A 15,769-nucleotide genomic window follows, 5' to 3' on the forward strand; every position below is an offset into this window, starting at 1 on the left:
ATTCTCTTTATGCCCTCTGTGTATAGTGTGATTCTTTAAATTAAATACATTTTTTTTTATTTTTACATAATATAGTACAAATCTACAAACAATATACGTATAAGTATATATTTAAGATTTCTTATGAGAATATGATATTTAATTTAATGCATAAGATTTTAAAAAGTGTAAATTTTCAATTATTATAATTATTATAAAACAATATTTTCTTTACACATCTCGCAAAATACAACGACTAGTTCTACTCCATTTTCAATTTTCGTTGCCATATTCTTTTTGTACTCACCGCTGCACGCTGGTCTAACGAAGCAATGTCACAATTATGTTTTTCCTTCAAAAAAGTTTTGTGAATATTTGTTCTCGCTTTTACTAGAAATTGTTTTACAAATTTACATATTTAATTTGTAATTTTAGCTCATAAAGATACTTATTTTCCAACTGCATTATATTAAAGTTTCTGTGTTAGTTAAGCATTACATTATTATTTGGAGGAATCCACAACTCAAAAGGAAAAAAACTGAGCCCTGTTGTCCGTATGTCCTTCTGCCAAGACCATCTATCGCGAGATCGAATATTTATGCTGCTGCGCTGTATCTCAGCAGGGTAGGCACATGGAACCTAGTGTTAGTAGACTCCGTTCTCCACTTTCCGCCAAATTCCTTCCACCTAAGAAAGTAATCTACAATACTGTCAACTTGTAAATAAAAAGAAGATATTAAATTCCTCGCCCATACCATTCAAGGTATTTTCGCGGTAAAAAATATTAGGAAATTGACTCTGAAGCTATTCACTTGTCTATATTTATATTAAATAAAAATAATCGGCATTTTTTGTTCGCTTTTGTAAGCATCTCGTATTAAACAGGATAACAGGATAGGAAGTCTCTACCAAGAAGAATAGAATCAGCTGTCAAGACATTTCGTTTTTTTATTTAGTATTATATAGAACGGTAAGCAGAAGGAACCTGGGACCGTAGTGTTAAGACATTCCGTTCCTATTAAGACCCCCCACCTTCCGCCGAATTCACTCCCCCGACTGGGAATTAAACCCAAGATCGTGGCGTTCACTCAGATCTTAATGACACTAAATCACCTCGAATGCTTCGAATAATGCAATAAAAAAAATATTTTTAATGTTTCTACTTCAACTGTAGTAAAATTGTAAGTTTTGTAACAAATTTCATAGTACATTATAATTTTAATTCAAACAAAAACTTAACTAGTCTCTGTAATGTTAAATGAGTTTTTTTCTTAGAAATCTTTTTCGGAATAAACGATACATATTTAAAACACATTTAACTTTCACTATTGTGTGTTTATCCAGAATTCAAAGTGAGTTACCCAAAACATTATTTAAGTTTAATGGTAAGAGTAGAGGTTAGACTTAATTCGTAGGTTAAACCACTTTTTTTCAATTACTAATAACTAAGTTATTCACGTTATATCCCGCAAAAAGCAGGATAGATACAGGTATCTTAGTGTTAACATACTCTATTCCCCAATTCCGCTCAATTTTCGAGACATTGTGTAAAGGGTGGAACTCAAAGGCGCACTTTACCTTGGCACCTGAGCGAGGAAATGAAAATTCCCTCCAAGTATTAATCGAACTCGTAATCGTCGCATTTCATACCTAAGCGCAACAAGCTGTGAGTTCGATTTCCACTCAACGAAATGAAATATTTAATGTTTTTATGTCATCGTTCTAGTAATGCGGCAATGTGGGGCGTTAAGTTCCGCCACTCAACACACAACATCGTTACTCAGAAGATTGTATATATTTGAGCTCTTTTCATTGCCTTGCTCTGGTCTGAAAAGGCGCTGTGCAATGTCTCAAAACTCCGGCGGAAGGCCAAGATCGGAGTGTTTTGACACTTATTTCTTATGGCCTTTCTTGATAGCTGGATAAAATGTGACATAACTATCTTGCCACAATTATGCCACACCGTCGTCAACCTTTTTGTACATCATTTAAGTGAAATCAACAAGGAAAATTCCGCACTATCCATATATATAACTATAGAAGTTTCCTCAAATCAACATATTTGCAGTCGGAAGTCCCAAGAAAAGGCACAATGTTGTATGTGTCATACAAAAAATGAGTATATCGCTTATGTGATACGTGGGAATATCATATAATAGCATAATAGAAGATAAGAGACATAATATGTGGAAAAATCGCGAATATTTGGTATGGTTTACGCAAGAGCATGTATATTACGAGTATATGCTTGTACGTTTTGATAGAGCTTTAATTATTATTTAGATACGAGCTTTTAACCGTGGCTTTGTCTGTATATTCAAAATAATTAAAAGTTTTCTATGACACATGACACAGTCTTAGTGCCCGAAGTAACTCGGTTCCGGTCGAGGGGTTCTTCAATAAATGAAATATCCGATGCAAAAATATTTTTTCAATTGAAACAAGTAGTTTCTGAGATTAGTGCGTTCAACCAAACAAATTCTTAAGTTTAGTTCTAGTACTACAAATTCACGTAGAAAACTACTAAAATAGCACTGAATAAGAATTTTTTTGATGTCACTGTAAATATTTGAATAAGAATAACAGAATTTTAAAAATATATTTTTTTCTCATCTTGTTCATTATTTTATCTGTCTCTATATACGCTCAAAATCGAACGTGTGATTCGCGCGAGAGAAAATAAGGATAAGAATTAACAGATGGTTCTGGATTCGATTCCTACTTGGAGAAATTATTTATTTGCATTGGAGTTCGACCACTCAACACAATGTCTCAAAAAGTGGACGTTATGTGGGGAACGGAGTAACTAAACACTAGTTTCCTTCTATATCCCGCGATGGTGTATCGCGGGATATAGAAGCTCAAGCTCAAAAACAAATATTTATAAACATAATAACGTCCTAATCATAATTACATTCATTATAAGGAAAAAGAAAGGCTTTAATACTTCTATTTCAGGATTTCAAAGAACAATGGGTGTTAAAAACAAAAGGGAAATCCAGTTCTAAGCTCACTACGACTGTGTAAACACAGATTTTAAATAATTTAACCATTTCTGGAATAAATGAAGAGTTTTAAACATTTTCTGTGATACTCACATCTAGTAGCGGAGAGACAAAGATTTTATGTTTTCAAACTGTTGAGGAAGTGTGCCGATGTAAACGTGATGGTTGTGGGCGTGATTCCCACTTGAGGGAATCAAATAATTCATATTTTCATTTCTTCCCTCTGGTAACAATGCAAAGCGCGGGGTTGAGTTCCGCCACTCACACACAACGCATCAAAAATTCGGCAATAAGTAGGGAACGGAAGTGTCTTAATAGAATCGGAGTATCTTAGCACTAGGTTCCCAGGTTCCCACTACCTACCCTGCTATGTACGGGATATGTAAGGCTCAAAGGTTACAAAAGATACGTCGAAATTCTTATACGCTGGTTACAACAGGTCTTGCTAAGCGCTAATTAATATTTGTAAGCGTGTGCGAGTGTGTGCGTGGATGTGTTTGTGTGCGATATTACCTAAAATAATTATAATGGTAATTGAATTTCTATACTAAAATTGGTACAAATGCTTGTAGCATTTATCAAAGTTCAATGTCAAGTATAGATGGGTGGGCGGAGAGTGGTAGTGGGCGGAAAATGTCAGCAAGAATAAGTCTAATACAGCTTTTAAGCTTTACTATGAGAGTATTGTCGATGTACCTATAAATAGTTTAGAAACTTAAATATAAATATAAATATTAATACTATAAATACTTTTTAGAAATCAAAATAAATATCAATATTTGAGCGTAGGGGGATTTAAATAAATAATGAATAAATAATAAATAAGTGTGGAATAACACTTTAAAAATGTAAAAACTGTTAATGGATTCTCTCTCTCTCTGCTAACAATTTTTCGTTGACAATAATTATTATAATGTTTTAAGTAGAATGTAGGTAATGATAGCAGACGTGTTTTCGCCTTAAATTTTAATGGGAAACCTACAATTAGGTTAATACATAATAACTAAATTAGGATTCTACATAATTTTACATATTCCGCACTTAATGTGTTCTGGGCACATATCTACCTATATTTTTTGTACACAGAGGAAATCTGGAAATCTAGTTAAGACTAGATTCTACACTAGACGAAAAGACACTCTGTTCCCATTAAGACAATTCCGTTCCCAACTTCCCAGGAATTCTGAAGCATTTCATGTTGAGAGGCGGGACTTAAAGCCGCGCTTTGCTTCTTTACTAGAGCGAGAACATTAAAGTATTGAATTTCAGTTCTCCGAGTGGGAATCAAACCCGTAAATTTCGCGTTTATAGTCATATTCTTTTGCCTCCGGGCCATACGGCCTCACCCTCATAAGTTGATAGAATATTGTCAATGAACGTAAAATACGGCCCTTAAGTAAAGAAGATAAGGATGATACTGATTATTCCTTCGCAAATTACAATTTGAAGCACGTAGTTCAAAAGCTTTATCATTTCCAACGTCGCGGTTCTTGTGATAAGATGTATAGACCAGGGGATGACGGTAAAAAGGTTATATTATATGAAAAAAAAATACTTAAAAATATTGAGGTTTAATAAATATATTTCTTTTTTTAACGAGACTTTTTAAATAATATAATTTAAAAATATTATTTAATGAGTTAATTATTTTAAGTTTTTGAGCACTAAAAATTTTCCTTTAAAAGTAAACCTGACAGAAAGAAATGCTGCCAAATTTATCTACTGAATATATGAATCTTGCTGTACAGGCTGACGGCTGTATTATTCAGAAAGATTAGATTCAAATCTCGTTACTAAAACTGTTTCAGTTTAATCATTCCGTCGATTGAAAATCGAATCTACAACCATATCGTTAACAGTCTGATTTTAATCCACTGTACCTACATGGTAAACATTTTCTTGATTATGAATAAGCTTTCCTAAGCTTACTCATAATGGAAGATGTTCTTCAATCGAAGTTAATCAAGTGCAACCCAAATGCACTACAATAAAATAACATATTTTATTATTTCTATAATTTTTGAAGATTTATTACCCAAACCATAAAATATAGCTGTCTGTTCGTCTGTCACCAGGCTGTATCCCATGAAACGTGAAAGTTAGTTAGTTAGTTAAAATTTCCTGTTACCACTATAACAACAAATAATAAATGACAGAATAAAGATATTTTTATCTAAATAAAATATTTACCCTTTGAACGCGGGTCCAACTCGCACTTGTTCGGTAGTTTTTTATGTTTTTATCTTTTATATAAAAAGTTTATGAAACAAATTAATTCTTACATTTTAAAACTGCAATTTTATACAAAAAGTTCGTGGCAGTAACTGATGAAAGTAAAATGCTAATATTTCAAAGAACCTCCAAAGCAAATTGAACGAGCTACTCTCCTCTAGTACTTGAATACGCTCATAAAAATGTGTCGACATAATAAAAGGAATTCGTTTTGATATTTTACAAGCATAGTATATTTTTGCGTTGTTAGTTCGGAATATCAGTTTTTCATATTCGAAGTTATAAAATAAAAATAAACCGAGTTGGTATAAAATATTTTTGTTTGTTTTGTTAAACAACTATTGTTCCATTCACGACTTCGACCCTTAGCCTTTTTACAAGCTTTTATTTGACTTGCCGTGTTCGTATGTATGTTTGTGTATGTGAAATCTTGCTAGCTCAATTTGAACTATTGAACTGAAACTTGGATTACGATTTCAGTTCTGATGACAATGAAATTACTTAGTAATAAATAATTAGTGAACTTTATGGCCACGTTTTATATAATATAAATAAATATTATTTGTAAAAATCGCCCATACAGCATTGTTTTTTACATAAAAGATATACATTTTATTATTCCTTTATATCTTTCAATATAGTGTTTGAAGTATACCATGTTGAGATTGTATTCGAAGCTTAGAAAGTTCAAATAGCAATAAAATTAATTAGCAATTTTTCACTTTCGATACTTTACCCAGGGACCGACAGACTATGTGCACAGTAGTTTATCTCTGTCTACCCCATACAAAGAAAACCCAAATTTAGAATGATAACAACAAAAGAAATCAAAAGAAAATTAGATCATAAAAGAACCATAATAAGATTTTCCCATTTAAATATGTATTATAATTTTTTTGTTAAGTTCGGTTGGTCCTTAATCATAAGACGGAATCAGAATAATCTTATTTTATAAGATTATTTTATGAGGTGAGTTTAAAAGTTATTTTACGACTTTCCTTTGTTCTATCTTAAGATATTATATGGAATTAGTTTGTTAGTTTTAAAGTATTTACTTGAAGATATAAATTAGGGGTCGTCTTGGCGCAGCAATTTAACACGACGGCTATGGTTTCGATTACCAATTTGAAGGAATTGATTATTTTAATATCAAGACAATGCGCGGCGCTGAACTCTGCCAAAAACAATATTTAATTAAAGGCTTTTAAATAGTACGACCCTCTCATCCACATCTCATCGGTATCAAAGTAGCAATCATCTTAAGATCTGCCGCTGACACAAATGTTCGCCATTAATTTCCCTTCTCCTCGCGTACCAGTTTTTGTGAGGCTCTAAGCCAAGTCTAACTTACTTGTGTGTAATTCAATTTGCGCTGTGTAATTTCATTTTGTTTTAGTATTAAAATTGATGATTTAATGTAAATGCTTTTTTTAGCTTCACTCTGTAACCCGCATTTCGCAGGATAGTCAGAGGAAACGCCGTATTAAGATACTTTTTTCCCCTTTTTCCGCCGAATTCTTGAGGCCTTGCGTGTTGAGTGGCGGATCTCAATGCCGCCAGAGCGAAGAAATGGAAATATAAATTCAAATAAATATTTAACTTCTTCGAGTGGGGATCGAATCCACAATCCGTCGGTTTACAGTCACACTTCGTGCTCTTGGGCCACGAATGCCCTGATCCATTAAATTTGATTGATAATTATTTCAAAGATAAAAAGCCAAAAAATATTTCAAAAAATCCCCACAAGCAACGCCACGAACAAAGACTAGTTAAAACACAATTGTATACACAGTAAATTATTCCAGTATTCCACTGTAAGCCACTTCATTATACTGAATGTTAAAATTGAGTTATCGCTCTCATATCCGATGTTCAAATTAAACAACTCTCATGGAGTTACTCGGATTTATATCAACTTTAAATTTATTCAGGTTATTATTATAACTAGAGTAGAGGACACTGGTGGCGCAGGGAACTAGCCTGCGTTAAAACGCGATGGGTTGTGGGTTCGATGCCTAACCGAGGAAAATAAATATAATGAAATATTTAATATTTTTATTTTCCTCGCTACGTGACAACTCCATAATTTAACGGAAAGGGGTAACGAAAGAAGTTTCTCAATGGGAATGGAGTGAGGTTCCAGGTTTCCAGGTCGATACGACATGGGTACCTTCAAAAAGCGCATCTATCTCCACTTTAAAAGCCGACAACGCACCTGTAGTTCCTCTGGTGTTGCACGGGATCGTGGGCAGCTATCACTTACCATCAGGTGACCGGAGCTAGCAGCCATAAAAAAAAATAACACTACATTCCCAGGATCCCACTACCCCAACGAGATAAAAAATACCTCACCAGTGAACCAGAAGCGGCTTAATTACCACATTTTACTCTTGCATTATATTATATGCACAGAATGACAACGCGAAAGGTCAATTTCATCTACATCTGAGCTTACGTTATTACGATGGTTATGTCGCTGTTCCGCTTTTACTGCCTTCGTTGTTAAAATTAAACGGAGGAACTCTGTTTAGATTGTAGAGTCGTTGTTTTAGAGATATATGCTATAAATAACATTTATTAAAGTAAATGTCTTTGAAAGTAAGAAGTAGAAGTAAGTGTTAAAAAGTTTTTTTAAATAGTTTTATGAGTTTTTTTCGTATAAAACTAATAAAATACGGGTATGAGCTCCTTTTAGAGATAGCGTGTTCATTACCGGAACCTAACGCCGCGTTTTGTCTGTACAAAAGTTTAAATTAGGCAACGTACTGCTGTCTTGTAATTAGATACTATTTAGAGGTCATCGTCATTCAGTAGAAAAGGCTCTGACTGTAGGCGCGAAGATTATGGGTTCAATCCCCACTCGTCAATTCTAAGGTAAGGAATTATTTTCATATTCACGTTCTGATAACAAGACTTATCGCAGCGTTAAGTTTCACCACTCAACGTGCAAGGTTTCTGCCTACCCAACAGGGGCTTTTTCGTATAACAATGCAAAAAAAATATTACAAAAACTTACACCTTTTTCTATAAAAAATAACTTAAGCCATATAAATTCATATGTAACTTCATTTAAATGTTAAACGACTTAATTTTCAAGAGCTTTCCAAATGAGCTGAAACGAGTCTAACACTTGTATAACAATCTACATCTAAAAAGTCATCGCGGCCAAGGTCGAACTCGTTCAGTCTTCATTGTGGAACATCAAATGATTTATGTTAATATGAATTTAAATTAGGTTATTCTTTTTTTTAATTAATGTATAATTGGATTTTAGATTGTTATACCTAGAAATAAATAATTTATAAAATCTGAAACTTTTGTAGCCCAGCGGCACAGCATCTACCTGTAGACGTGGCAGTCGTGGGCTCAATTCCCAGTCAGGGGAAATATACCTCAGTATATTAGCTGCTGAGTATATTATTACATATATTATAACAGCCATGCCTTAAAAATTGGATGGAAAACGGGAAGCGGTTTATTTTAACACTCTACCCTACTGGTGATATGAAGCTGAAAAAATAAAGAAATAAATCAATGGTATCTAGTATTTATTCTACTCTACTATAAACAACTAAAATCCTGAGTATGTTACCTACAAGTGTAAAAAATTCCCACTAATTGCTAAAAACTTGAATTTTTTATAGACCTCGGTGTAAAATCATCTCTTATAACACTCATCTCAACCTCGCTTAATATTTCACTGAAAAGTTAATTTGATATACTTTACCTAATTTTAAATGATTTTTTTTTTAAACATATATTTTTATAGATTATATAGACGTTGTGGTGGCACAGTGGCACAATTGTGCGTAAATGAAACGTATGTGGGTTCGATTCTTTCTTGGGGGAATGAAATATTTAATATTTTTATTCGCTCGCTCTGGTAACGAGGCAAAGCGCGGCGTTTGGTTCCCACACCACCCCAACACCCAATGCCTTAATAATTCGCCAAAAAGTGGGGAACAGAAGTGAAAATATTTAATATCCTCAAGTGGGAATCGAAACCACAACCGTTGCGTTAACGTCATGCTTGTGCCACTGGGCTACAAAGGCTCAAATCAAATTCCGTTTAAAAAACAACAAATTTCACATTCTTTTGGACATCAACCGTAATGGGCTGGCATATTTACCCGTTTTTAGGTCAAGGCTCTACCGAGTACCGATAGACAAGTGGATTATCGTATCGGACCGAGCCTATTTTACTGTAAAGAGAATTTCGAACGACTTTGACGTTTTTATATTTTCATAATTAAGTTTAGATTTTAGAGGCTTTGCTCCTGATTTATAGATGACTTGCTTTTTCCTGCGGCTTCGTTTGCGTTTATATCCTAAATTGACCATATAGGAAGATGCTTAATGACTAATATTATTTAAATCAAACATTGGTTGAGGCCAATCACACTCTCAAGTCCCTGCGCCGTGATGTCCTCGACTATAAACGTGATAGATTGTGGGTTCGATTTTCATTTGAGGAAATCAAATATATAATATTATAATTTTCCTCGCTTTGGTAACAAGAGCGGCGTTGAGTTACGCCAATCACACACAATACCTTTCGGAATTTGACGGAAAGTTGGGAACGGTTGTATCTCAATGACAACAGAGTGTCTTAACACTTAGGCTTAAGTTCCCAGGTTCTTAGGTTACCTCTGCCTAGATTTCTGTATGCGGGATTCACCGTGAAGCTGACCTATGAGAATACCTTGAAAAGTAATCCATATAATACTTCGGTAATAACTTCTTTATAAAACTTATAGAAAAACCACTTCCGTTTGAACTTTTACAGCTTATCTTACTTACTCAGTAATCGTAGTAGAGGAAAGTAATTTAATAGCTGAGATGAAGAATCAACTGACGGAAGTGACGGCACTACCGGGAAAAGCATAGTATTAGTATGCATATTTACATTTATTTACTTTATAATATGAGTAATGCTTATTAGTATTATAATTATTTTTTTTTTCTATTTTTGAAGAGAACTTAGTGTTAAGACACTCTGTTCTCCTCTCACCCCCCCAGTATCTAGATAAAACGTATTAAGTAGCAGACTTGAATGCGCATCTTAGAATCAGAACGAGAAAAATATATTAATAATAAAAATATGAAAATAATTTATTCTTACGAATGGAAATCGAACCTACAACCGTTGCATTTCCGCTGAACCACGACGGTGTCTATAAAATTTAATAGTGATAAATTTTCCAAACGAAATGTTTGATTTATGGACCAATACAAAATCAACATTGTATGACAGAGTATTTATCAAAGCGTATTGTGTAGAGCCAACAATACACTCATATTTGTATTGTAAAGTTTGTATTGAAACCAATTCACAATGTTGTAAGCAAATATTTAAATGTTGATACATGAATTATATGCAGGATAAGCAGAAATATACTCGATTATAAATGAATTATGAATTATAGCCTCGACGGTTGTGGATTCGATTCTGACTCGGGAATTGTTTTTTCATTTCCTCATTCCAGGGACAACACTAACCGTTGAGTTTCTCCACTCAACACGTAATGCCTCAAAAATCAGACATAAAGCGATGAACGGACGTGTCTTAATGAAGATCTAAGTATCTTAACTCTAGGTTCCCAGGTTCTCCCTCTACTCTGCTCTGTCAGAAACAGCGTAAAGCAAAACAAAATATCGATTTGGTTGATCGCACTAATCCCAGGAACTACTGGCTCGATTCAAATAAATATTTTTTGGCCGATTGTTCGTGTGTATTTTTTCTTTTCTTCGCCTGTCGTTAAATGTACTATTATTAAATTATATTATTGTTATTATAGGTTATATAATATAATATACACGTCAATCGTTTCAATCAACCACTATGTGCCTACAGTTATCTTTTGCATATATATGTACATAGAATGTGTATATACGAGTATATATAGTTTCTATTCTATAACACAGGCGAAGTCGCTTATAAATGCTAGTAAATAATAAAGAAGCACTCAAAGTAATTTCTTGGAAAACCTATCGTGTAGCTAATAAAAGGAACATTAACACAAATGAGAATGATTCAAGATATTTGGAACACAGCCCTTAGAAATATGAGAAACAATATTCTATTTTCGATATATTTTAGACGCTTTATTATCGTAGTAGGTACTTATGGTCCAGAGATTGTTTTGTTTACTTAGTAAGAAATTGTAGGTTCGATTTTGGGTTCGTTTATTAAATGTAATACAAAAAAAGTTTACAAAACTTATTATAACAAACGTAAGGAACGGAGTGTCTTTGCACTAGGTTCCCTCTTTTTTTTTTTTTTTTTTTTTTATGGAAAAAGGACAAGGCAAACGAGCGTTCGGGTCACCTGATGATGATCACCGCCGCCCACGACCCCGTGCAGCACCAGAGAAGCTACAGGTGCGTTGCCGGCCTTTGAGGTGGAGATAGACGCGCTTTTTGAAGGTACCCATATCGTACCGACCTGGAAACACTGCCGCGGGCAGGCTATTCCACAGTTCGGTGGCGCGTGGAAGGAAATTCCTACGAAACCGCACAGTAGTGGAGTGCCACGCATCCAGATGGTGTGGATGATATTTAAGTTTGTGACGTGCTGTGCGGTTAGAAAATTCGGCGGCAGGTAACAGGTCAAACAGTTCTTCAGAACACTCACCATGATAAATGCGATAGAGAACGCACAGCGAGGAGACGTCTCTACGCAGAGCCAAAGTGTCAAGCCTTTCACAGCTTACTGGGTCCTTAATGATTCGGACAGCTCTACGTTGTATGCGATCAAATGGGTCAAGCTGATACTGGGGTGCACCAGCCCAGAGATGAGAACAGTACTCCATGTGTGGCCGAACCTGGGCCCTATATAGAGCCAATCGGTGTTTTGGCGTGAAGTACCGTCTCGCTCTATTGATGACCCCCAGTTTCTTCGAGGCCAACTTGGCCTTGCTTTCCAGATGATCGCGATACTGGCAGTCACTCGAAACATTAAGGCCCAATATGCTGATACTCGGCGCGGCTGAAAGGGGAGTGTTCTGAAAGACTGGCGATACGATAAATGGGGTTTTTTTTGTGGTTAACGCGCAAACCTGTGTCTTCAGGGGGTTAAATTGGACCAGGTTCTTTTCACCCCATGAAGAGACATTCTCGAGGGATGCCTCAACAGAAGACACAAGTTTATTGTGGCACTGTTCAGCGTTTTCCCGAGAAAGACTTGCGCGGCCGGAGTAAACAGCGTCCACCGTGCTGTCATCTGCATAGCAATGAATGCTAGAATCCTCCAGCATGTCATTGATATGCAGAAGAAACAGCGTGGGGGACAGCACGCAGCCTTGGGGAACGCCAGCGTTCACGGGCATATGTTTGGAGCAAAAACCGTCGACAGCGACCTTGATGCTGCGCCCAGTGAGAAAGCTGGCGATCCACCTGCATAAGTTCTCGGGAAGCCCATAGGATGGAAGTTTAGCAAGGAGCGCCCCATGCCACACTCGATCAAAGGCCTTCGCCATGTCCAAACTAACTGACAGGCCCTCTCCTTTGCTTTCAATTGCCGCAGCCCAACGGTGGGTAAGGTAAACCAGAAGATCACCGGTTGAGCGACCATGGCGGAAGCCATATTGACGGTCATTAATCAATCGGTGATCCTCTAGATAAACCAAGAGCTGGCTATTGATGATGCTCTCCATGACTTTTGAGAGTAGGGAGGTGATGGCAATAGGCCTGTAGTTAGATGGATCGGAACCATCGCCCTTCTTCGGGATCGGGTGGATAAGAGCGCTCTTCCATGAATCTGGGACTACGCCGACTGAGTAAGAGTGCCGAAACAAACGCGTTAGCACCGGTGTCAGCTCAGGAGCACAAGAACGAAGCACTAAGGGGGAGATGCCATCTGGCCCGCTCGACTTATGGATGTCCAAAGAGGAACGAGCTCGCCTTACAGCTTTTTGGCTGAACTTAACCTCAGGCATTGAGCTCTGGCACCACGGGATGGTCGGTGGCGTTGATCCTTGGTTATCCAAAGTCGAGTTCGAAGCAAAGAGAGCGCCCAGGAGATCGGCTTTCTCTTTCGCCGTATGGACCAAGATGTCATTCCCCTTGCGTAAAGGCGGAAGCGAAGGCTGGCTAAAGTTGCCGAGTGCCGCCTTTGAGAGCGCCCAAAACTGGTGAGTTCCGGACGGGTAGCTCTCAAGCTTCTCGCCGATTTTGGCGATATGCTGGGACCTTGCTTTGGCAATTTGCCGCTTAAAGGACCTAGAGGCCCGGTTATACTCTCTTTTTGAGGCTTTCACCTTCGGATCCTTAGTAACCAGTGCCTCGGCCCAGATTTGATATGCCTCGCGTTTGCTAAGGGCAGCGAGTTTGCAAGACGTATCAAACCAAGGCTGTGACTTGCCACCGATGGGCACTACAGTGCTAGGAATATAAAGTTCCATGCCCTGCAGAACCACGTCGGCAACAGCAGCGGCACAGGTACTAGGATCATCAGAAGAGAAGCAAACCGAGCCCCAGGGATAAGATGAGTAAAATGTACGCATCCCATCCCAATCTGCTGACTTGTAGTGCCAGACGCGACGAGTTGCGGGTGTTCTGCGACTGCCGCGCTTAATGGGCACGAAACTCCGTACCAGGCAGTGGTCAGAAGACCCCAAAGGAGCATCGACGACAACCTGGTACTGTTCCGGGTGCGAAGTCAGCAGAAGGTCCAGTAAGGAGGCATTGTGGTTGTCCACGTCCGGGAGTCGCGTAGGCGACTCAACCAATTGGGACAATCCATTCGCCGTAGCAAGGTCAAAAACGGCCCTCCCAGCGTGGTCGGTGGTGCGTGATCCAAGTCAACTGGCATTGTGCGCGTTAAAATCTCCAAGTATCACGACCTCAGCAGAGGGGATCTGTGAGAGCATATCGTCGATGGCCGATTGCATGTGCTCCATGAGCCGATCCGTTTCCGCATTGCCACTGTGGGACCTGTAAAGGCATGCGTAGACACGGGTTCGATCGTCCGAGTCAACACGGAGCCAGATAGTCGACAGGTCCCGACCTTCAAAATTTGCAAGACGACGGAAACTTAGGTCCTCCCTTATGAACACAGCGACCCCGGCATGAGGCAGAAAGTTGTGTTCAATTTTGTAGCCGGGGTATTGGAGGTAGGCTGTGTCGCTCGGTCGGATAATTTGAGTCTCCGTCAGAAATAACAAGGCCGGCCGTGCCGTCTCAAGATGGTGGTGGACGGCATTCAGGTTGGAATGAAGACCCCTGATGTTACAGAAGTCCACGTTTAGTGTGGAAGGGGTTGCCGTGGAGCGTACGTCTCGTTTGCCTTGTTTGCGAATTTGACTTGTGCGCGGTACTGTGCCCTCCCCAGAATTCGAAGGGCAGCCTGAGTTTGAGGACTCAGGGAGGGATTCTCCAGCACCGGAGGTGCTGGTACCCTCCTGGGGTAGTTTCTCTTTAAGTGCCGCTTTCATATTCTAGGGAGGGGTGGGGGTTGGGCTCCGGAGCCCGGCATTACCTAGTGCGAAACGCAGTGGCATAAAGCCACTACTTAACGCCGGTTTTAAATGCCGGGGGTGGTAATGATCCGGTCGAGTCTGCCCATGCGTGTTGCCATTGCTGGCGACGTGACTCTACCACACGTACTTTAGTCGCCTCTTACAACACCATCAGTACCAGGGTGATCCTATTCTAGGCCGGGATCACACGGCTCAAAAGGCCTCTGCCTACCCTTCTGTGAAGGGATACAGCGTGAAGCTGATTTAATAATATATTATCTTTCCACAGTTTCATCTCTCCCGAGCCCCACAACTGAGGAGGACGATGACGAAGAAGAAACCACTCCAAGCCGCGCAGACGCCGACGATGACGGAAGGATTTATAAGAATCCTCGGAATTCTCCATCAGCACAGTGTCCTAGGGATGAGGAGCAAGCCACGCTACTTGTAAGATTGATTATTTAAGTCTTTTTGTTTTTTTTAGAAAGCGCATAAAAATGATGTGAAAAAATAAAAAAAACTTCACATAAATTTTGTTCTAGGGTCAAAAATGTCTCCGAAAATGCTCATCGGACGAAGATTGTAAAAGCAAAAAGAAAAAATGTTTATGCGACGGAGCGTGCGGCATGTCCTGCATTAAACCAGGTTAGTGGTTAAAGTTTTTTTTTTAAATACCTACACTATTAATATAACCCGACTTTATCTAACATTTTTTTTTTATATTTTATATTTTAGACTACTTAGAAACATAAATATAGTCTTGTAAACAGTAAATATTTTTATATCTGTTGATATACTGTTAGAACAAATTGAATTTTGATTCAAATAAAAAGATGTATTGAAATGAAAATACAATAATTCATATACGAGTATTAATGGAATTATAATGATGATAATAAACTTTCTTATTATATGCTTAATGTAGATTTCTCTTCATTTATTACTACTTTAGATTACACTGACATTTTCTCTGCAACTCTATTTTATATCCTCTAAATATATTGTATTAAACCTTTTCTTAATTTTTATGACAAACTAAACATTGTTTTTGGATTCTGAAACCTGGCATAACCACTGAACATCTAGGAAGGACAT

At 37.6% G+C, this 15,769-nt stretch overlaps 1 protein-coding gene across 3 annotated transcripts in view; it reads left to right on the plus strand.

Moving 5' to 3' along the window:
• Positions 1-15,769, plus strand: part of Hasp (Hig-anchoring scaffold protein) — a 79,513-nt gene that overhangs the window by 17,314 nt on the left and 46,430 nt on the right. For all 3 annotated transcript variants that reach the window (XM_085194775.1, XM_085194777.1, XM_085194776.1), the window contains exons 2-3: positions 14,964-15,121; positions 15,217-15,319. In XM_085194775.1, the coding sequence (XP_085050901.1) occupies positions 14,964-15,121; positions 15,217-15,319 (261 nt within the window). The remainder of the gene's footprint in view (positions 1-14,963; positions 15,122-15,216; positions 15,320-15,769) is intronic.

This window comes from Heliconius melpomene, chromosome 12 (genome assembly GCF_056956725.1).
Source record: "Heliconius melpomene rosina isolate 202511_hmr_F chromosome 12, ASM5695672v1, whole genome shotgun sequence".
Taxonomy (NCBI): Eukaryota; Metazoa; Arthropoda; class Insecta; order Lepidoptera; family Nymphalidae; genus Heliconius; species Heliconius melpomene.